Here is a 22,534-nt window from a genome sequence, read left to right on the forward strand (position 1 = left end):
CGTTTTAGGCTTTTTTTTTTAGTTCAAAATAATTTAATTAAGTTAGAATAAAATGAATTGAGAGTCTTTAATTTATAGAGAAGTCAAGAATTATAACTAATAATTCAAATTTTAACACTCATTGAAAACCTAAAGCACCTATTATGAGTCACCTCAAATCAAACAATACCACCTAAAAGAGATATTTTAGCCATTGGTAAACAAAAAGAGAAATATGTATTACTTAAAAGTCAGTTAAAGATATAATGTTGGTTACTATTTATAGAACATTGCGTTTTAGACTTTTTTTTTAGTTTAAAATAATTTAATTAAGTTAGAATAAAAAGAATCGAGAGTCTTTAATTTATAGAAAAGTCAAAAACTATAATTAATAAATCAAATTTTAACACTCATTGAAAACCTAAAGCTCCTATTATGAGTCCCCTCAAATCAAACAATACCATAATTAGAGTTATATACAAAGCTATTTAAATTAATAAAATTGTATTGTTCTGGTTTAATTTTTATGATATTTATTTGAGTTATATTAATTATGAATTGAAAATTATATAAAATGATATATTTTTTATTTGATTTTAATTTTAAAAACTATTAAATTAATACAGCTCGAATCAATACTTATTAAAGAAAATAAAAAAATCATAAATTAGTATACAAAAAAATTTATCAAAACTTATTATTAAAAAATCTAATTGAAATTGAATGCATTAAATTATATTTTTTTTCTTAATAAATAGTAATAATTTTAATTATTTAATTTAATGTATAAAATTGAGTTAAAAAAACTTTTTTATGAAATCAAAAAATTAATTTTATAATTTGTTTTATTAATTTTAATTCTAATACTTTTCAAAGTGATTTAATCTATTTGATTTGAATAAATACGCTAAATCCGATCAATCGATTCAGATACATCTCTAACCGTAGTGTACGTGTATGTGTGTATATATATATAAAGACCGTAAGCACATAATATAATATCTTTAGCCGCTCGCGATTTAATGGGCGACCTTTTCCTTGGAAGGCAGAAACTCCCTTCAGCATCCGCCATCTCTCGGTTTTTTTTTTTTTTTTAATATAAATAAAAGGAAACTTTTCTACTTGCCTAGTCTGAGCTTAATTAAAATTCAATTCAAATTCACTCCAAATAAAATCCCAAACGCAAATGTACCCCAAATTGTAGCACCTTAGCCCCATTCCCTCTCTCATCTCCCCTTCCTCCTTGCTTCCACCTCATCACCCTTTTCTCCCACTCGCTGCTCCTTCACTCTTTTTCTCTTTTGATTTCCTTCCATTTCCACCGAGCTCTCCACTTTCCTTCTTTTCCTTCCTTTGTTCTGTGTATGGAATGACGGACTATCGTATACCACCGACGATGAATCTGTGGACGGACGACAACGCGTCAGTCATGGAAGCCTTCATGAACTCCGATCTCGCCGCTCTTTGGCCGCCGCCTCAATCCGCTGCTTCCACTTCCACTTCTGCTCCTGCGCCCCACAACGCCGACTCCAACAGGAACACCCTCATCAACCAATCTCAGCCGCTCTTTAATCAGGAAACCCTTCAGCATCGTCTCCAGGCCTTGATTGAGGGGGCCAGGGAGAGCTGGACCTACGCCATCTTCTGGCAATCGTCGTACGATTACTCCGGTGTTTCGGTGTTGGGGTGGGGTGATGGGTACTATAAAGGAGAGGAGGATAAGGGTAAAGGCATATCTAAGGGTCCTAGCTCCTCAGCTGCAGACCAAGAACACCGAAAGAAGGTGCTCCGTGAGCTCAATTCGCTGATCTCAGGTTCCACCACAGTCACCGACGATGCCATTGATGAAGAAGTCACTGATACCGAGTGGTTCTTTCTCGTCTCCATGACTCAGTCGTTTGTTAATGGAAGTGGGTTGCCGGGTCAAGCTTTTTTCAATGGGAGTCCGGTCTGGGTTACTGGACCTGACCGGCTTTCTGCATCACCGTGTGAGCGCGCCAGGCAGGGCCAAGTTTTTGGGTTGCAGACCTTGGTCTGTGTACCATCAGCGAATGGAGTTGTTGAGCTGGGTTCATCTGAGATGATTTATCAGAGCTCGGATCTTATGAATAAGGTTAGGGTTTTGTTTAATTTCAATAATCTGGATGTGGGTTCGTGGCCGATGGGAACGAACCCTGACCAGGGTGAGAATGATCCATCCTCGCTGTGGATCAGTGATGCATCTCATAGTGGGATTGAAATGAAGGATGGAAATAGCACAGTTCCATCTTCGAATGGCACTACAAATGGCAATAACAACCAGCATGGCTCGAAAGGGATTCAATTTGGAATTCCCAATTCGAGTAGCGCGACTGAAAACCCTAGTGGAATTCATATGCAGAATCATCGACAGGGCCAGCAGCAGCAACAACAACAGATGACGCAGACGCAGAGCTTTCTCACTCGTGAGTTGAACTTTGGGGAATATAGTGTTTTTGAAGGCAGTAGTGCTAGGAATGGGAATTCAAATGTGTTGAAGCCGGAATCAGGGGAAATTCTGAATTTTGGGGAGAGTAAGAGGACTTCTTGTAGTGCAAATGGAAATTTCTTTTCAGGTCATTCGCAGTTTGCAGTTGAGGAGAATAATAAGAAGAAAAGATCCCCGACTTCAAGGGGTAGCAATGAAGAAGGGATGCTTTCCTTTACTTCTGGTGTTATCTTGCCTTCTTCTGGTATGGTGAAATCAAGTGGCGGTCCAGGGGATTCAGATCACTCTGATCTTGAAGCCTCTGTTGTTAGAGAAACAGATAGCAGCAAAGTTGTAGAACCTGAAAAGAAGCCACGAAAACGGGGAAGAAAACCAGCGAATGGAAGAGAAGAGCCCTTGAATCATGTTGAAGCAGAGAGGCAGAGAAGAGAGAAACTTAACCAGAGGTTCTATGCCCTGCGAGCTGTAGTTCCCAATGTGTCAAAGATGGACAAAGCTTCGCTTCTTGGAGATGCCATAGCTTACATTAAGGAGCTCCAAGCAAAGCTGCAAACTGCAGAGTCTGATAAGGAGGAGATGGAGAAGCAAGTGGAATCAATGAAGGAGGAGTTTGCTAGCAAAGATTCACGCCCAGGACCACCTCCTCCTGATCAAGAACTCAAGATGTCAAATAAGCATGGAAGCAAAGCAATGGAAATGGATATCGATGTGAAGATAATTGGGTGCGATGCAATGATACGAATCCAATGTAGCAAAAAGAATCACCCAGCAGCTAGATTAATGGCAGCCTTGAAAGAGTTGGACCTTGAGGTTAACCATGCCAGTGTGTCAGTGGTGAATGATTTGATGATCCAGCAAGCCACAGTGAAGATGGGGAGTCGGTTTTACACACAGGAGCAGCTCAGGATAGCCTTATCAACCAAAGTTGGTGACACCTGAAATGGTCTTAAACAGATCAGGAATTGCGTTTAGCACTTGGAATAGAGAGCTTGATAAAGATTATTATATAGGGCCTGAAATTTCTTTATTAATGGTGTTAGTTCTGGGACATTTTAAGGCTCCCGAAAGCGTAAGCACTGTAAAATAGTATTATTCTCACTCATATCTTGTAGTTATTCTAGTGTAATTCGAGTATGAGCCCATTTGAATGGATGAGCTGATTGAACTGAGTAGCTATGTACGTCTGCGAGTCTCCAATCAAGCGAAGATAGCTATTTTTGTGTTGATTTTCCTGTCTATCCTTGATGTATATAGTTTTATAAATTCGAACCTCTGATGGGCTTTGTGCTATCCATGCAATGTGTATCAGTGATGTACAAGCTATTTTTCCTGCTTTTCAAGAATGGAAATATGCTTCATGTTTCATACTTGTCTTGTTTCAGATTTTTTAGTTCATTCACCGAGGAGAAGATATTAGTGTAGAAGCTCCCTTGCCTATAACAGTGCTGAGATTGAAAGTCTGGGAATGGACTGGGTGGACGCTTGAGCTGATCACTTCCTTTTCAGTAGTTCGAAGATTTTAGATTCAATTGAAGGTGAATGCAACATATTTGATTTGTCCAAAATAGAAGTTCGCCCTAAATGCTTCATTAAGAATTCTCAAGTTTCATAATTATCGTGACATTTCTAATTTTGGATTTGGAGTCCAAGCCTTGACCCCTGAGCTCCATTTTGTCGCTGAATATGCGCCAACATGTCTTGACGATTCAATCCAACCTTTTTATCATTTTATTCAATGAACATCAACTACTGGAGCGCAAGAAATTTCAAGGGTGGAAGTGCACCAAATTGCAAGATTAGTTTGAAAAAAAAAACTTGATTTAATTAGATCCGCTATTCCTTTTCCGGGTTCCTTCTGCATCATCAAAACCACCCATTGTCCATTTTGGCCTAACAGAGATGGCAACGGGATAATTTTTATGGGTATTCGAGTGAGTGTGGCTAGTGTATAATTGGATTTGAGAGTTTGAAGAATAATTTGAGAGATTAAAAAATAATATTCGTGATAGATTCGGGTCGAATTCAGATTTTGAGTGTACCCATTTATAATAATAAATTTATAAATTTTTATATTTTTAATTTTATATAAATTAGAATTTAAATATTTTATAGAATTATTAAATTTTTAAAATATAAAATATTAATAAAAATATCTTTTATGTAAATTGTTAATTAAAATATATAAAATTAAATGAGTTGAGATATTTTTCAGATATTAATAATTGAGATTGGGATGGGTTCGAATAGTTGAAAATAAATTTTACAGTTTGAGACGGATTTGAGTTTTAAAAATATTAATCGAATTTGAATAAAGTGATTTTTATAGGTACTCTATCTATTGCCACCCTTAAATGATAGTAGATCTGGCTATCAGGTCAATTCTAGTTTCAATCGGTCCAAAACTGTCAATTCACATTTCACCAAAAAGATAAATATTTACTAGTCTTAAACACTTCAATATTTCTATGTTGACTTGAGTTTAAATTTTGATTTAATCTAATTTGAGCCGGTATGGTTCATATTCAACGGTTCAAATTTTTTTAAATTTATTTTTAAAAAATTTGATTTGCATTGAAATTGAACCGAATGATTTCAATTCAATTTTAATTTGATTTATTCATATTTCGAGTCAAATATAAATTTGATGGATTTTGATCTGATTTTAATTCAATTCAAACCAATTTGATGCTAATTTTGAACTAGCCTAGGGCAGAGTCTAAACGGCACTCGTTTTTATGATGAAACTTAACCATACAAAAGAGCTTAATATGCATTTGGTTTGTCATTTAGAACCTAAAATAAGGTTTATGGTTTGAACTCAGTTAATATCAAATTAAAAATAAAAAAAAGGCCGGCGAATTTAGGCCAAGTAGTGATTATTGTTAGACAGAATCCTTGACTAATTCGACGTGATAATGTCCCTTTCCGTCTTGAAAATTTGTAACTTTTTTATTTTCAGCCTATTTGACAGCTGCTGTCGTCGGGCCCTCTCCTCACAGTGATTGCATGTTCTCCTCTCTTTCCTCGCTAAGAATGTTTACAAGGAACCTTTACATGTGGATTAAGCAAACAACGTTTAACACATGGTTAAATGTACAAATAAGCAAAAAATCAATGTCATGGGAGTGACCCGTTTGAACGCTAATTGAAAACGCAAGTTGGAAAATTATTGATTTGAACGTAGGATCTAACATTAGGTAACAATGTCTCTTTAATATTTTAATATAATATTTATTAGCAAAGGGTCCAAATCATTTTATGACTATATTCAACGTCATCTTATCCTCAAGAGGGGAAAAAATTTTAGAATATTATTCTTAAGGAGAAATCTCATTTTAGTAAGTTAATTGAGTTTGCGTATACAATTTGATATCTTTCACTTGAGAGTAAAATTTTAAATACTAAACTATAATTTAGTTTTTAAAATTTAATAAAATATATAATTTAATTTTTATATTTTTTTAAAAAATTAAGTAATTTAATTTTTAAAATTTAACAAAATTTATAATTTAATTACTCAATTTAATTTCAATATAATTAACTGTTAGTTATGACCAAAATTATTAAAATATTTTTAATTTTATATATTTTTTTAAGTCAATTAATTTAATATTTAAAATTTTATATTATAAATAAAATAATGTAAATTAAAGAACTATTTTATTTATAAAACTTAAATAATAGACTATTTTATTTATAAAATAAAACTTTTTAAGAACTAAATCGTTTAATTAAAAAATATGAAAAATTAAAGATATTTTATTTATTTTTACTGAACTAAATTATAAATTTTATTAAATTTTGTAAATTAAATTATTTATCATTTACCTAATTTCAAATTGACCTTGATAGCCCATTTGGCTTTACTGGATCTGAAAATTGACAATCTAAATTTAGGGATGGAAATACCCATATGTTCTGATGAGTAATACCTTCTCACCTTCAACTTCGCTGAAAATTTCCTGTCTTGTCAATGATAATAAAGAGAATCGAGTTAACTGCATGTTTCATTTAATGATTGTAATCACCAACTAACAGTTGAAGGGTCAAATATAAACAGAAAATAATTATCAAACTTACAGCATTTTACTTGTAGCAGGCAAAGTTATTCGCGAGTTGCAGCAAATTTAAAAATTATTTTTTCTCTTTTATTTATTTTTTTATATTATATAATTATTATTAATGAAGTTATTATTTTTTTTATAATAAAAAGAAAGGAAAAGAACATAGTTATTTTCAAAATCGCTGTTGATGTTAATAGTAATACTATAAAAAATAATTAATTTTACAATCAATTATTATAATTGATTGAAATTGATTGTTATCAGCGATCAAATTTTTAATCAATTTGTGATTTTAAATTTTTTTAGTAAAATAATTAATTTTAAAAAAATTTAACAACTGATTTAAAAATTAATTGCTGAATCGGTTATTATTAGTAACTGATTTACCACTGGTTGCTAAATCGATTACTAATAAAAATTAAAACTTTAAATATACAATTAGTAATCAATTTTAAAATTGATTTCTATTCGTAACTAATTAAAAAATTTATTGTCAAAATCTATTGCTAATAGCAATCGATTTTAAAATTTGTTGATAACAGCAACAGATTTTAAAACTTGCTGCTAAACTATTAGCAACTGATTAAAAAATCAATTGTTAAAATCTATTGTTAATAGCAATTGATTTTAAAATTTGTTGCTAACAGCAACCAATTTAGGAAATTGATAGCTAAATTAAAGAATTATTTTAATTGGCTACGGAGTTAGTCATAGATTTGTAATCGGTTGTAAAAATTATCAACCAATTTGCAATCGATTGCTAAAATCCGTTGTTATTTGCAGCCGATTCCTTATCAGCTGCTAATAGCAACCGATTTTTACAATAAATTGTAAATCAGTTACTAAATTTTTTCTCCAAAAAATTCCCATCCAATTTCTTTTTTTTTTCTTTGATTTACAACTGATTTGTGAATTAGTTGCTAATAGCAGCTGATTTTTACAACTGATTTTTCCCCCTAAAAATTTTCACCCAATTTTTTTTATTTTCTTTTTTTATTTGCGATCAATTTGTGAATCGGTTGCTAACAGCAATCGATTTTTATAACAAATAAAAATCGGTTGCAAATCAGTTGCTATAAATAACCGATTTTATAACCGATTTTTTTTCCAAAAATTTTTATCTAATTTTTTATTTTTTTATTTGAAACCAATTTGTAAAACAGTTGCTAACAACAATCAATTTTTGAAACTAATAACAATCAATTACTATTATAAAATCCTTACTATAGCAATTCCGTACATTCTACTGTTTTAGTTATCGGTGTTGGTTCGGACAGTTAGAACGTCTAAAAAAATATTTAGACTAGAGTGAGGAGTCATAAATAATTCAAATACTAATAACAAAAATTAAAAAAAATTAAAAATAAAATACAATCAAGTTAAATGAGCCGGTACCCTAGTGATAGGTAACCCAATGGGAAGTTGTGGTTTTCGCAGCTAGAAGCCCTAAACCCAGGAGAAAATTTATGAAATCATTTTTCGGACTCCAGAGAAGAGTCATTGAGGTTTCGATGGCATTAGAATGCCAAGAAAATCTTAAAAAAATTTTTAAAGCAGTGTAAACGATTTTGGCTCGATAAGCCAAACGGAGGGCATTTTGGTCATTTCTTCTTCAGAGATGATTTTTGACCAACTTGTCCAGTTAAGTAAATAATTATTATGACATAAAATATGAATCAATATTGCTAAAAAAATGAAATTACAAATGAGTAGTAAAGAAAAGAAAGAAAAATAAACTAAATGGAAATTAAAATCAAATAATGACATCAAGTGATGCAATTAAAATTATCCCAACCAATCACAATTAGATAAGCTAACTTAAAAAGAGTAAAGTGGGCTGAAATTACAAAGGAAAATTCTGTCATCCCTTACCTCTCAACCCAGCCGAAATCCATCTCTAACCCATTCCTCCATTAAAGCTTTATCAAGCTTTATACCCCACTCCATTTCACCTCAAAATCCCTCACTCTGTCACACCTTACCCCTCTGTAAGGCATAACATGATCCCGTAGAATACCTAATGAACTACCGAACTTCACCTACCGATAACTCATTAAGTACCCTACAAGGGATTTTAAAATAATTTTCTTATTTTTGATAAGTGGTGAGCATTTTCTAATAGGTATTTAAAACATTTAATTGAAATTAAAACTAGTTAATTTTTTGGTCCATTTTATTTTTTCGTAAATTTTATAAAAATTTTGTCAGAGTTCCGTTTGTATTTTGAGAAAACAGTTCTTCAAATACCTGAAAAAAAGGCACTTCCAATAATTTTTCAACCACTGCTTCAAATTCATACTCAATCTTAATCAAATTCTCAACACATTTATCAACTTTTAAATTTCAAATCCACTATCCAATAATCATCAAAATACTAGCAATCCATTTCATTCAAATTAAATAAAATAGTTCTATTCATAGTTCATTAAAGATAATTTATATACATCATTATAAAATTTACATTAAGATAAATTCAAACTAAAATTTACTACAACTTTATACAAATTTTGTACAAGCTGCTCAAGACCGAATTTACATGTCCATACATTTATGTGTAATACATACATCAAAAGAAATATTTACAGTCAGGGTATAAATTATACCCGATAACTTCAAGCTGATAGATCCTCACACCTCAGCAGCTCAGTTTGCTGCTCCTCTAGTCTCTAAATCTTCGACAGCAATAAAAGCTATCGCTGAGTATTAGGACTCAGTGGTGCACAACATACTAAAAGAATCTTTATGCAGAATTTAAATCACATTTAATCAAAAATTGAACTGAGCATGCGAGTTAAACACAAAACATGAATTATGAGATTTTATTCCAAACAATTTCATTTCGAAGTATCAAACACATTTCATAAAACTCACAGTTATATCATGCCATTCGAAATAAATATAATCTCAATAGCCAGAGGCTAAAGAGAAATCACATCACAAGGCTAGCTAGCTCAAATATATGGATATCCATTCACATCCTCTTCTACCGGCACACCTCAACACTTCTCCAGAGAAGGAATCAAAATTCGAAACTAATTACCCCCACTAGTCGTGCTAGTGAGGTGTTCAAATATATGGTCATGACACTGTGGTTTCAAAACTTATATTAACAATTTGTTAAACATTGTCATTTCAAATATACACAGTAACTTTCACAATTTAAATCAAAACATCATAAATAAGGTCACGATACTTTCAACAATTCAAAGCAAAAGTAAAATGCATATTTCATTCACTTAATCAATGAATTTTTAAAGCATAGTGATGTTGTGCACAAACCTCAAGCGAGTCGCCTCTTGGCCTTGACTCGGTTCCTTGGGTTCTTTCCCGGTATTCTTTTCAACTGAAACACATAATTTTACAGTGTTTCAGTACCATAACTTAGCATAAATCTAAAAATAAATTTAACTTCACTTTTACCTAGATCTAACGTGCTAAATTCGACTTAATAGGTATGGGAATTCCAACTTTACCCATATACCACATTTTGGTCACTAAACTTGTTGGTTTTGGTCATTTTCTTAAAACTTAGGTCTTTTAGGCATAATTGTCAAATTTTTAGTTTTGGTTCCCTAGTTGTATTGTTCCATTGGTCACCTTACTGTTAGAATTTGGCAAAACTTTCTTCATAGAAAATGTTTCCTATTGTCTTAAGTTTATTCTCCTTTTTGAATCACTCCAATTGGAGTTTTGTAGCTCAAGTTATAGCCAAAATACAGTTACTATTCATGCTACAGATTTTAGTTCTGGCAGATTTATTGATCCAACTTCGTTCAACAATTTGATCAAGTTAAGTCCATAATTTGGTCTAATTTTCTTCATATGAAATGTTCTACTATGTCTTAGGTTTCTATCGGTTCAAGAATCACCTAAATCGGAGTTTTCTAGAGAGAGTTATAGCCATTGAAACTTTACTGTTCATATGGCAAATCTGCAGCTCTGCAGATTCAGTGATTCAACTTTGTTCAGTAATTTGATTGGGTTAATGGCATAATTTGGGTTTGTGTTCTTCATAAAAGTTTTAGGTCTATATCTCATCTAACAACTAGTAAAATTTCAGGTTATTTTGACCTGCCTAGCTCGAGTTATGACCAAATGAACAAACACTGTTCATTTGGTCAATTTATACAGGGCAGCCTGCAGATTTTCAACTTTGTTCAATTTATTCTTTAGGTTTTGGTCACTTTTTGGGCATGCTTCCTAAATAAAAATTGTGTCATTTAGTGCCTATTTTCAGTCCCAATTGGTCCCATACCAATTAGACTTGTAAAATTTCATTTTTGGTCTCTCAAAGGAGAGGCCTTTGATTCAAACACTTTAAACACACCACTTTAGGTCACAAATGACCATTTCTCACTTCACATTAGGTCAAAGACACCATTTACAAGTTTTTCATATTTTTGGTCTCTAAACCCTAATGTCCAAACCCTAATTCACCAGCCTCATGCATTTAGCTACCTTCAAAGTTTTTAATCCTAACCATTCAACTAACTAAAGTTCCTAAACCCATTCAAACCATTCAAATCATGCAAATCACCCTCCCCCTCATGCTGGCCGAAATTCAGTAATGGTCCCTCACAATTTTTTTCTTTTCATTTTAAGCATATTACAAGCTAATTCAAGCTAAAAACACAACAATTAAATCTCAAACTTTCAAATTGATGTGCTTACCTCACTTGAATTTGAATTCTCTAATTTCCCTCTTCTTTTCTTCTTTCTTTGGTGACCAAGTTCCTTCTCAAGTGACTAAATCAAGTTTTTGTGAAGCAGGTATGGAAGAATTTGAGGTTTAATGGTGGTTTCAAAGCTTGAAGACAAGCTTTAATGGAGTTTGCAATGGTGAGGGAGAGAGAAGGATGGGAGGCGGCAACAAGGAAAAAAAAAAGATGACTAAATGAATTTTTTTGTTTCTTTTCTTTTGTTTTTATCCTTATGGAAGACCCAAAAATTCAATTAATTAAATTCACAAATTCTTATTTTTATGGCATCATGCATGAGGTCATGCATGATGTCATCAGCTTTTGACTTTCCATTTTCTTTTTTTTTTTCTATTTATTTTTCTATTAGTTCTTAAATTTAATTCTCGATTCCGAAATTTTCTTTTCTCCAATTTTATTTGACAGTTAGGTAAGAAGTCAGCTCTCGGGGTCAATTGACCAAATTGCCCCTCGCCGGTTCATCCTGGTTTGTAAATAATTCCATATTTCTTTCGGCTCCCTGACCTAATTATTTGACTGGCTTAACAGTTCTTTTTCATGATTTTTTCTTTTCCACTGTGTTTATAAGGGTCCTAAGGACCACAACGTCACATTTTATGGTTTGAAATTTGAGTTTAAAATGACTTCGCAGTCCTTCCTGAGAAGGTCACCCATCGCTGTGACTCTCGGCTCGTTTAACTTCTTATGTTCTGTTTTTCTTATTTATACTCAACTAATTGAACATTACTAATTATTTGTGTTTATGGCTTCTCTATTTGTCTTAAGTGTGGTTCTAATCCCCTTAATTGTCTGGACCAACACCGGTCACCGGAACAGTGAAATATACCAGGCTATACAAATAGGGGTGTTACACACTCTCTTCACTAAAATTTTTCCTCACAACTTAAACAACTTCTAGGTAGCAAAAAGAAGAAGGAATTAAGAGGTTAGGGTAGCTTGGACTCTCCTAAGTAAGGTTAGTGCTCATCCCTCCTTTCCTTTCTTCTTTATTCTTACAATTAAGGGTGATTAAGTATAAATTCCATGAGAAAAACTGAAATTTATGCATGAATGATGAGACCCAAATTTCGGCCAGCAAAGGAAGTTGATAATCTTGATGTTTTCTTTTGATTAAATTTTGTCTATTAGCATTAATTACAATGTTTACTTAAGCCATAATTGAAGATTGCATGAGTTATGTGAGATGTGAAGTATGGAGTTAGGGTTTGGGGCACAAAATTTAGATTTTTCTCATGTGTTGGTGAATGGAAGTTCTAATGGTCAATTAGTGACCATTTGGCTGAGTATAATGAGGATTTGAAGTGAATTGTAGCTTGGGATTTGAGGTTGGGTGTGCTGCCTTTAGTGACCTACAGGACTAGTTGTGAGTTCAGCATGTTTGGGCAGCTATAACTTGGGTTGTGTAGGTTCAATTAGTGCAAGGCCAATTGGACATGAAATTAGACACATAATGGCACAACTTTGATGAAGGAACTCTATCTAGAAAACAAACTTATGATGCCCTAAAATTGACTAAATCTAGGTAGCACCAATTCTGCTTGGGCAAATTGACTAAATGAACAGTATTCATTCATTCGGTTATAATTCAGTGTAGAAAGGTCCAATTGACCTGAAATTTATATCATTGGAAAGCTTAGGAAAATTAGAACAACTTTCATGTAGAACACAAACTCAAATTCTGGATTTAACTAAATGAAATTGCTAGCCAAAGTTGAACTACTAAATCTAGCAGAACCAAAAATTGCCCAGAAATTATGGATAAAGGTAATTTGACCAATTAGGGTGAAATAATCATAACTTGAGCTAGAAAACTCCAAATGGGGTGATTCAAAAAGTGAAATGTAATTAGACACAATAAAGAACAACTTTGATTAAGAATACTTGGCCAAATTCTCTTTGTAGAATGGTCTAATGGAATAGTGAACTCTGACACTTAAAAACTGAAATTTTGATTCATTCTCCATTGGTTAGAAGTATGGATTGGCAACTAATGCCAACACTTTTGAGAATCAAAATGTGGTAAATTTATGTGATTAGGACTCATGTAACTATTATGCATTGGAAAGTCAATAATTTGACCTAAATAGTAAAATGAATAGTAACCTTACATGTAAATACATGAAAATTCAATTAATAACTTTGTAATGTGCCCTCGTACACCTAGTAAGATTGGTTTGGATAGGTTGGCATGCCAATAGGGTTCAGTTAGTAGTACTGCACATGACATTATGCCATTATGTGATTCTATGGTTTTTAGCCATTCTGATATCAGTGTGATACTTAGCCTTGTGCCCAATGTTTATTATAGCTTATTAGTTGTTTTGTTGCACATCAGGAGACACATTGTGACCGATGGTGTGACGGCCCGAGGTACTTAGTACCCAGTGCCAGTTTACCCATTTATCCAGTCCAGTCATCCAGTATAGGTTGCTTGGTCAACCAAACAAAAAAATACAAGTTGATAAATTTAATGAAATAATTGATATAACAAGTACCAAATAAATAAACTACAAATAATTATAAAAAATTTGTCTGCATGAGACATCAATATATGCACTGCATGTTTATTTTCTTTTAGTTCTTTTTATTTTATTATTGACACCACTAAGTATTATTGCTTAGCGCATTGCTTTTTGCCATGCGTAGGTTCTGGAGAGACTGACAGAGAGCCCAGTAGACCACAGATTGGGTGAGGCAGTTCACAGTTCTGCATAGTGTCCATATCACCTCACAGACTTTAGTGCATTGGTAGGACACTAGGTTCCATTTTGGTATTTTGTACTGTTTGTATTTTGTAATTAAACTTTTATTTTCTCATGTATAGTTGAAACTCATGAAATATATTTTAGTATTAATGCAAATATTTGTAATTTGTGTTTATAAATGAAAATTGAGTATTTATTTATGATTTGTACATGATTATCATGTGAAATGAATAACAAATAGAAGAATTTTTTAGAAATGATTGAGAAATATTGAGATTTTGTTGATATAATGGAGTTTGAGAATGATTGAAAATGTATTGGAAGTGTTTTTCATAGGTTCCGAAGAACTGTTTTCTCCATTTTTAGCCGGTACTCTGCCTGATTTTCTATAAAATTTTTGGAATCTCAAATGAATTTATAATTTCAATAAATGACTGAAATAAGTCAAATTCCACAAATTGCATTTCATCACCATAATGATATAAATTAAGGAAGGATAAAAATAATTGAGATAAAATATGGTGTTACAGTACACTATGTGGCATATCTTACTCGCCTACACTATAGATGGTAAGGGGTGTCACATTTAGTGGTATCAGAGCTGCTCGCGTGTCCTCTTGGGCGATGGTGAGGGAAACCTCAGTGAGGATGCTGAGTCCCGAAAGAGGGGGAGAAAGGTCCCTAAGGCAAATCCCACATCGGCAAAGCATAGAGATGGTCTTGGGTTTAAAAAGTAATGATATATAAAATGGTGGAACTAATCACTAGAGGCGCCTTTTGGTGGAATGGCCTGGAGAGTTAGAAGAACTCCAGGGTTAAGCGTGCTCGTTTGAGAGAAATCCTAGGATGGGTGACCTCCTGGGAAGTTCTCCATTCCACGTATGGGACAAAACCGTGAGGCTTATGGCCAAAGCGAACAATTCCTCTAGTGGTTAGAGCCTGACCATTACTAGAGGCGTCTTTTGGTGGAATAGCCTGGAAAATTGGAAGAACTACAGGGTTAAGCATGCTCGTTTGAGAGAAATCCTAGGATGGGTGACCTCCTGGTAAGTTCTTCATTCCACCAATGGGACAAAACCATGAGGCTTATGGCCAAAGTGGATAATTCCTCTAGTGGTTGGAGCCTGATCATTATAATTGGTATCAAAGCCGCTCACGTGTCCTCTTAGGTGATGGTGGGATAAACCTCAGCGAGGACGCTGAGTCCCAAAAGGGGGGGAGAAAGGTCCCTTAGCCAAATCCCACATCGGCAAAGCATGGAGATGGTCTTGGGTTCAAAAAGTAACGATATATAAGATGGGGGAACTAATCACTAGAGGTGTCTTTTTGTGAAATGGCCTAGAGAGTTGGAAGAACTCCAGAGTTAAGCATGCTCGCTTAAGAGAAATCCTAGGATGGGTGACCTCTTGGGAAGTTCTCCATTCCACCTATGGGACAAAACCGTGAGGCTTATGACTAAAGCGGACAATTCCTCTAGTGGTTGGAGCCCAACTATTATAATTGGTATCAGAGCCGCTCGCGTGTGCTCTTGGGTGATGGTGGGGCAAACCTCAGTGAGGATACTGAGTCCCGAAAGGGGGGAGAAAGGTCCCTTAGGCAAATTCCACATCGACAAAGCACGAAGATGGTTTTGGGTTTAAAAAGTAATGATATATAAAATGGTGGAACTAATCACTAGAGGCGTCTTTTGGTGGAATAGCCTGGAGAGTTGGAAGAACTCTAGGGTTAAGCGTGCTCGCTTGAGAGAAATCCTAGGATGGGTGACCTCCTGGGAAGTTCTCCATTCCACCTATGGGACAAAACCGTGAGGCTTATGGCCAAAGTGGACAATTCCTCTAGTGGTTAGAGCCTGATCGTTACCATTGGTATCAGAGCCACTTGCGTGCCCTCTTGGGCAATGGTGGGGCAAACCTCAGCGAGGACACTGAGTCCTGAAAGGGGGGGGAGAAAGGTCCCTTAAGCAAATCCCACATTGACAAAGCATGGAGATGGTCTTGGGTTCAAAAAGTAATGATATATAAGATGGGAGAACTAATCACTAGAGGCGCAACTCCTGAGTTAAGTATGCTCGCTTGAGAGAAATCCTAGGATGGGTGACCTCCTGGTAAGTTCTCCATTTCACCATTGGGACAAAACCGTGAGGCTTAGGCCAAAGCGGACAATTCCTCTAGTAGTTGGAGCCCAATCGTTACAACTATCAGCAATCGATTTTTCCCCCCCGAAATTCTCACCTATTATTTATTTTTTATTTTGATTTATAACTGATTTGCAAATCGGTTACTATTGGCAACTAATTTCTGCAACCGATTAAAATCGATTGCTATTAATAATCGATTTGTGACCAATTGAGAATCAGTTGCAAAATTTTTTCTCCAAAAATTCTAACCTAATTTTTAAAAGAAATTAACAACTAATAATCAGTTACTAAATTTGATTGCTAATTCGCTTCTATAAATTACTACTCATTTTCCTTCCTCACTATTCATTTTCTTTCCCACAACTTATTTCTGTCTTTCTTTCCTTTTCTCTCATTATCTTCATATTCTTTTCATTATCATTTTTTCTTTTTTAACATATTTTCTTCATCATTTTTTTTCTCATCTATTTTTTTTAATCTTTTTCTTTCTCATTTATTTTTTTTATCGTCTTTTTCTTTTTCATCTATTTTATTCATCATATTTTTCTTTTGCATCTATTTTTTATTTTATTTATTTTTCTTTTGAGTAAAATAAAAATTTTTGTGCAAATATATTTTTTGTTCGTAATTATTTGTAGCATTAATTTTTAGTAATTTTTGGTTATATATATATATATATATATATATATATATATATATATATATATATATATATATATATATATATATATATATTAAATTAGCAACTAACTTTACGGTTGCTAAATTAATTATAAATAGTAACCGATTACAAAATGATTGTCCAAATTACAAAATTAAAGATACTAAATTTTTTGCAACTAATTATATTTTGATTGCCGTTAGCAACTGATTTCGGTTGCTAAATCGGTTGCTACTAGCAACCAATAGTTTTTTACCAAAAGTTTTATTTTTTCAAGTTCAATTAATTTAGCAATTGATTTAATTATCGGTTGCAAATTGCAATTTGCAACTGATTTAATTGTTAGTTGCTATTTGTAATCAGACTCATTGCAACTAATTGAATCGGTTGCTAAATCGATTAGGGATCAATTTTAATGGATTAGTAACCGATTAGGTCGAGTACTAATCCTACTATTTTTTTAGTGTGATTTTGAATATGTCACAATATAAACAAAATTTTAAATTTATTTCAATAAAAAATAATAATTATTAATGGAAATTTAATAATTAAATAATTAAATGGCAAAAAATACACGTAAAAGAAAGGTTAAAAAAAATTATATAAGTCATATTTAAATGATTAAAATTAAAATAAATTGAAATTGAAAAGATTTTAATAAAATAAAAGGTAAATGAAAAGGGTATTTGAGTGCATGGTGCAGTAATAGATAGAGCCCTAAATGTTCTAGTATTTTTGTGCAGAAACAATAATAAATCTCAGAAAATAAAAAAAATAATAATAATAATAAGAAAAATCATTGTTCCCATACACAGCAAGTATGAGTATCATTTCAGTATATTGAAAAACAAATATTAAAAAATAAAAATTAGATAAAAAAAAGGTAAAACACGGTTGATAGGAACTATGAAATGGGATTGTATTTTAGGATATAGGTGTTTCAAATTTGAATTTTATGCAAAGTACCTATGTGCTATGTACTTTTGATACGATAAAGAAATATAAAAAAAGCTAATATATCATTTATCAGTTGATAAATCTTATTATGATTTAACTTTTTAAATTGGATTAGTTGATTGATGGGTTGATATTCTGGTGTAAAAAGAATAAATAATTTTAAAAAAAGTAAAAAAATTGACGGATTATTGTCAATGCTAAAATTGAAGTGTTTAAAGTTTGAACTCATTACAAAATGTTTATGTGTGTTTGCATCAAAATAATTATTTTTATCATTAATTACGATTAGGCCATGATTAGTGAATTAATTTTTATGAAATTGGTTTAATTAATTTTATTGAATTAATTTAATTATGTGACCTAAATATTATTTGTTATTATTATTTTTAGCAGTTATTAGATAATTAGTAGTGGAAGTTAGTAATTATGGAAAGTTATAAGAAAGTCATCAATTGTGGGAGAATTTAAAAGCAATTGCAAGTTATGGATGATAATTGCCAAGAATTGCCAACAGTGGGAATATGCCAGTTCGAGAGACTTCTAGATTCTCTCAAGTGAAGCTATATAAGGACAATGTTGTGCTATAAGAAAAACTCCAACAATCCAACAAACCAACTAATCAACAACTCAATCAGACTCCAATAGTATTTTATCCTTTATTTTATTATCAATTTCAATTTCCAACTTTTCCTTTAATTTTCCAAGCCTTGTTATTCAATTTCCTTCAACTTTGTACTTAATTTCCATGCAATCAATACAAGTTTTCTTTTAAATTCACTATGACATTTGATAAAGCTGTGTTCAGTGCAATCTAGTTTCCACAATTGTTTGTTCTTGAAGTTAGTAGCACACTAGCTGATACATTCAGTATCTGGCATGCCCATAATTTTTAAGTTATTAGCTAGTCAGAATTGTTTTCTAGAAAACAATTTTAGGCACACCTAGTAGGACACTAGATCTCATTTTAGCAATGATTTCCACTATTGTTGACCAAAACGGTAAACAAATTTTGGCATTCTAGTAGGACAATCTACTATAGTGTTAAAAAGGCATTTTACACCATTGTTTTTTTGCAAGAGTCACCTTGCCTCTGAAAACCAGAAGCATGCTTGGCAAACAAAGCTTTGAATCTTAAGACACGGAGAGAAGTCCTACTGTAGTTGGTCCAAATATGCAAGTTCCGCTCATGGTGGAACGGTTTGAAAGCAGACCAACCCCTTAGGGAGAAAAAGTCTAGACTCCATATGCAATAGAGGTTGCATATATTTTGCATGCTGATCTAATTCAAGAGTGAGGTGAAACAATTGATAATTGTTTTAAAATGGAAAAATTGGCATCAATCATCATGAATATTTTGATAAAAGGCATGAACTCATGGGCAGAAAAAATTAAAAAATTTTTTGCATAGGTTATTGCTAAAAATTCAACATTCCATATTTTGAAGTACTTCCTAATAGCTAAGTTTCTAGGGCAAAGGAATCTAATTCAACATCCAGGAGTGCCAGGGAACTTGGGGGTCAAACTTTACTGTGGACTCCCCAAGGCAATACTGACGAAGACTAGGGTTAGAATGAAGAAAGTTATTAGCCACATCATAGGAGAGAGGAATAGGTGGCTAATCAGTTTAGAGCATTAGTGTAAATCAATCGTTCCAGGGGAGGATCGGTGCTCTAACCCAATTTCTCAGCAACACTAACCCTATGTGTAATGACCTAGCTTGGGGCCGTTACTAGTGCTAGGGATCGGGTCAACTTTAGGCTGCGGAAACTCGTAGCAAGCCTAAAAACCTGTTAAACATAAACATAACCTATATCTCATAATCTAAACATACTCCAAATATTACACTTTAGTTTTCTCACACCTCATTAAAATAAAATTGGCTTAGCATTTGAACCTTCATATACTTAAAATCACTAAAGTGTAATTAGCTCATGCATACATTTTCACAAGAAAAGTTAGCTTAGATTTAAAAACATACATAATTACATAATTTATATTTAAAATATAACATCTATCAAACTTGAATACCAGCATAGTAACTATTTCTTTACATATTACATGTCCACTAATCATACAATACTCTACAGCTACTCCTACTGCTCAAACTCCAAGGACCCTTTTATTCTTTCACTCTTGCACCTGGGGTTAGGGGAAAGGGGTGAGCTTGCACAAGTGCAGTGAGTAAACTAACAAAAAATATTTCATTTCATACATATGCAATGCATCATCCGTATGAATTTCTCATCATAAACATTTCACATAAGATGGACTTGTCATTAGTGACTCCCAATGTGCTTAGCACATATAGACGCTCCTCAGGACTTTGCGCTTAACATATAAGTGTTTTTATATAGAGGCTCTTCAAGATTTCTGCTTATAATATGACATGCGTTCTGCACTAAGAGGCATCGTAAAAGTCTCCTCTTAGATTTTATGGATCTGTAACATATATAACATAACATGATCATAGACATAGGGGGAGTCAGTGGGTCATCCATAATCCATTATGCACAAACAACAATTATGTAATTATGCAACATATTCGTGTTTTAGATACATACATTCTAAATAAATATAACATGATGCATAAGGATGATCATAATTTAAATTTAAAAGGTTTACATTTATTTATGTTAGAATTACTCACCTTTTATAGCCTATCAACCACCTAACTCGAATGGTAGCTATTCTCAGATCCTTAACCTTCCGAGTCCCTTAAGCCTGATCCTATAAAATTGGACCTTAGAGAGTTATACAAGGCTCTAACACTTTCTATATATATTAACCATCTTATTCTAGGCCTTTAGGAACCATGAAATTTGATTTTGGAACCTTGGAATCAAAAGAAAAATAAAGTGGGCAAAACCAAGTTTGGCCACCAGATTCTTAGGCTGCGGCTGTTGAACCTTAGAACATTGAGTGCCCACTTTGGGTAGTAGCAACTGCAACTGCCAAAGTCTAGGACTTTGACTACCGAACCTAGAAAATTTCCAAATTTTCTGAGAAACTGCATGCTTTGACTATCAAACCTTTGATTTTTGACAGCTAAACCTAGGAATTTCCAAAATTCCCAAGTTGAAAACCTACAGAATCCTTCTCCCTTCAATACCAAAACTCACTCCAAAGTTCTAAAACTCAAACTAAACACATATACACATCTCTAGTGCTTAAAACAACTTGAAATCATACTTAATGCCCACATACATTAATTAAAAACTCAAATCTTACTTTTTCCCCAAACCCAACATAGCATATTTAGGGATTTCTTCAAATCCATCAAGGGAAACTAGCCATTTAAGGCCCAAAACACTTCAACATTACTAAACTTAAAATAAAAAATGCAATTTCAACATACATCATAAAACCCTAACCCTAATATGCATAACTTTCCAAAACTCATCTTAAAAACAACTTTACATGAAATTGAAGTTATAAAAATCTAATCTCTCATCAACTTTCTTAGATCTACCTATTAGATTAAGAAGAAAAGGAAGTTATCTCTTTTCTTAAAGATTGGGCGTGAGAGAATCAAAACCCCAAAGCCTGAATCTACTCTCTTAAACTTTTAAAAAGAAGAATCTATCTCTAGATTTTTAAAAACTCAAGGAAATCTCTTTAGAGAGCTCCTTGTATGCCCCAGTAGTTGAGAGAGAGGGAAAAAGAGAAAAAACCCAAGTGTTTTTAATAGTAAAATGAGCTTTGGACCCTTTTTATACCCTCACTATAGAGGAACATTTGGCTGTTGAAAGTCTAGCTTTCGGTTACTGGAGTCCATTCTATCCAAAATAATATTTGAATAGGAAAAGGGACTTCGGCTATCAAAAGTTCATCCTTCAGATGCCGAAGTTCCTTCTGCCAAAAATACTTACTTAAAAACATTTAGGAATTAAAACCTTTAAAACATTTTCATTCTTAAATACATTTTGAACATGTAGACACCACATTTTGGGCCGATCTTTAATCATAACTCGCATTTCAGCCATTCTCCCTTTTAGGCATTTTATCCGATATCTACCGTTCACTTGATCTCGAGTCATTTTCTCCAAACCCATAATAACTTGTTCCTAGATGAATAATCTAGAGTATATCTGATCTCATGAATAAATTGAGCATTTTCTAATCTCTATGTTTATTCTACCTATTTTGATTAATTGCTGAACCATCAGTTTGCACTTAGTTTTCTAATTCCCTAACCCCAAATTTCAAGTAATTCGAGGCAGTTCTAGGATCAGATCTCGCTCGCATTGTTCAAATATCTAACCAAGTTAATATCTAACCAAGTTAATATCTTATCCGATCTCTAAGTGATTCTGAACCTAGCAAAATTGGATAGAAACCTGGTCTCAAATAATGTATTTTCAAAGGTTTCCTGATCTCATCTTTGCGCTTAATGTTTACCGAGCTCTTTACGTAGTCATGTTCGATAACCAATCTTAGGATTTGTGATTGGACTTATCTAATTAATTGGGGATTGAATTAATACTCATTCATTCTTAGTTTGGTATTTTTCTGATCTCATCAAGAATTGATCAATAAAGAAATAGAAATTTATTCCAAAGGAAAATTATACAAGTTATTCAGCAGGAGGGTCTTCCCCAACCTGCTCTTCAGTTACATTTTCAACATCCTCTCCCTCCCCTATCTCAGGCTCTCCCTCACTCCCATCTTCAACTTATGGGGCGAGCTTCTCCATCCAGGAGAAGTCTTCTTCAGGATAGCGCTTCACGAGTTCGGCCAAAAGATCGCTATGGGCATTCACATAGGCACTGGCCTCTCTCGCCAGAGCCTTTTCCTCCTTTGCTTTGATTTTTCAGTAAATTGAGTGAGATTGGCAGGCCCGAGTGTC

At 33.2% G+C, this 22,534-nt stretch overlaps 1 protein-coding gene across 1 annotated transcript; it reads left to right on the top strand.

Annotated features, from left to right (window-relative positions):
- Window positions 1-1,017: 1,017 nt before the first annotated feature.
- On the top strand, window positions 1,018-3,813 carry LOC110653487 (transcription factor MYC2). The gene has a single exon (XM_021809140.2). It carries the CDS (start codon window positions 1,349-1,351, stop codon window positions 3,383-3,385), a length of 2,037 nt encoding a protein of 678 aa, XP_021664832.1. The 5' UTR covers window positions 1,018-1,348; the 3' UTR covers window positions 3,386-3,813.
- The last annotated feature ends 18,721 nt before the right edge of the window (window positions 3,814-22,534 follow it).

This window comes from Hevea brasiliensis, chromosome 15 (genome assembly GCF_030052815.1).
Source record: "Hevea brasiliensis isolate MT/VB/25A 57/8 chromosome 15, ASM3005281v1, whole genome shotgun sequence".
NCBI classification, from domain to species: Eukaryota; Viridiplantae; Streptophyta; class Magnoliopsida; order Malpighiales; family Euphorbiaceae; genus Hevea; species Hevea brasiliensis.

What these genes read in the sequence shown, in the direction of transcription:
- LOC110653487 (XM_021809140.2), top strand. Translation starts at nt 1,349, where the DNA reads ATGACGGACTATCGTATACCACCGACGATGAATCTGTGGACGGACGAC.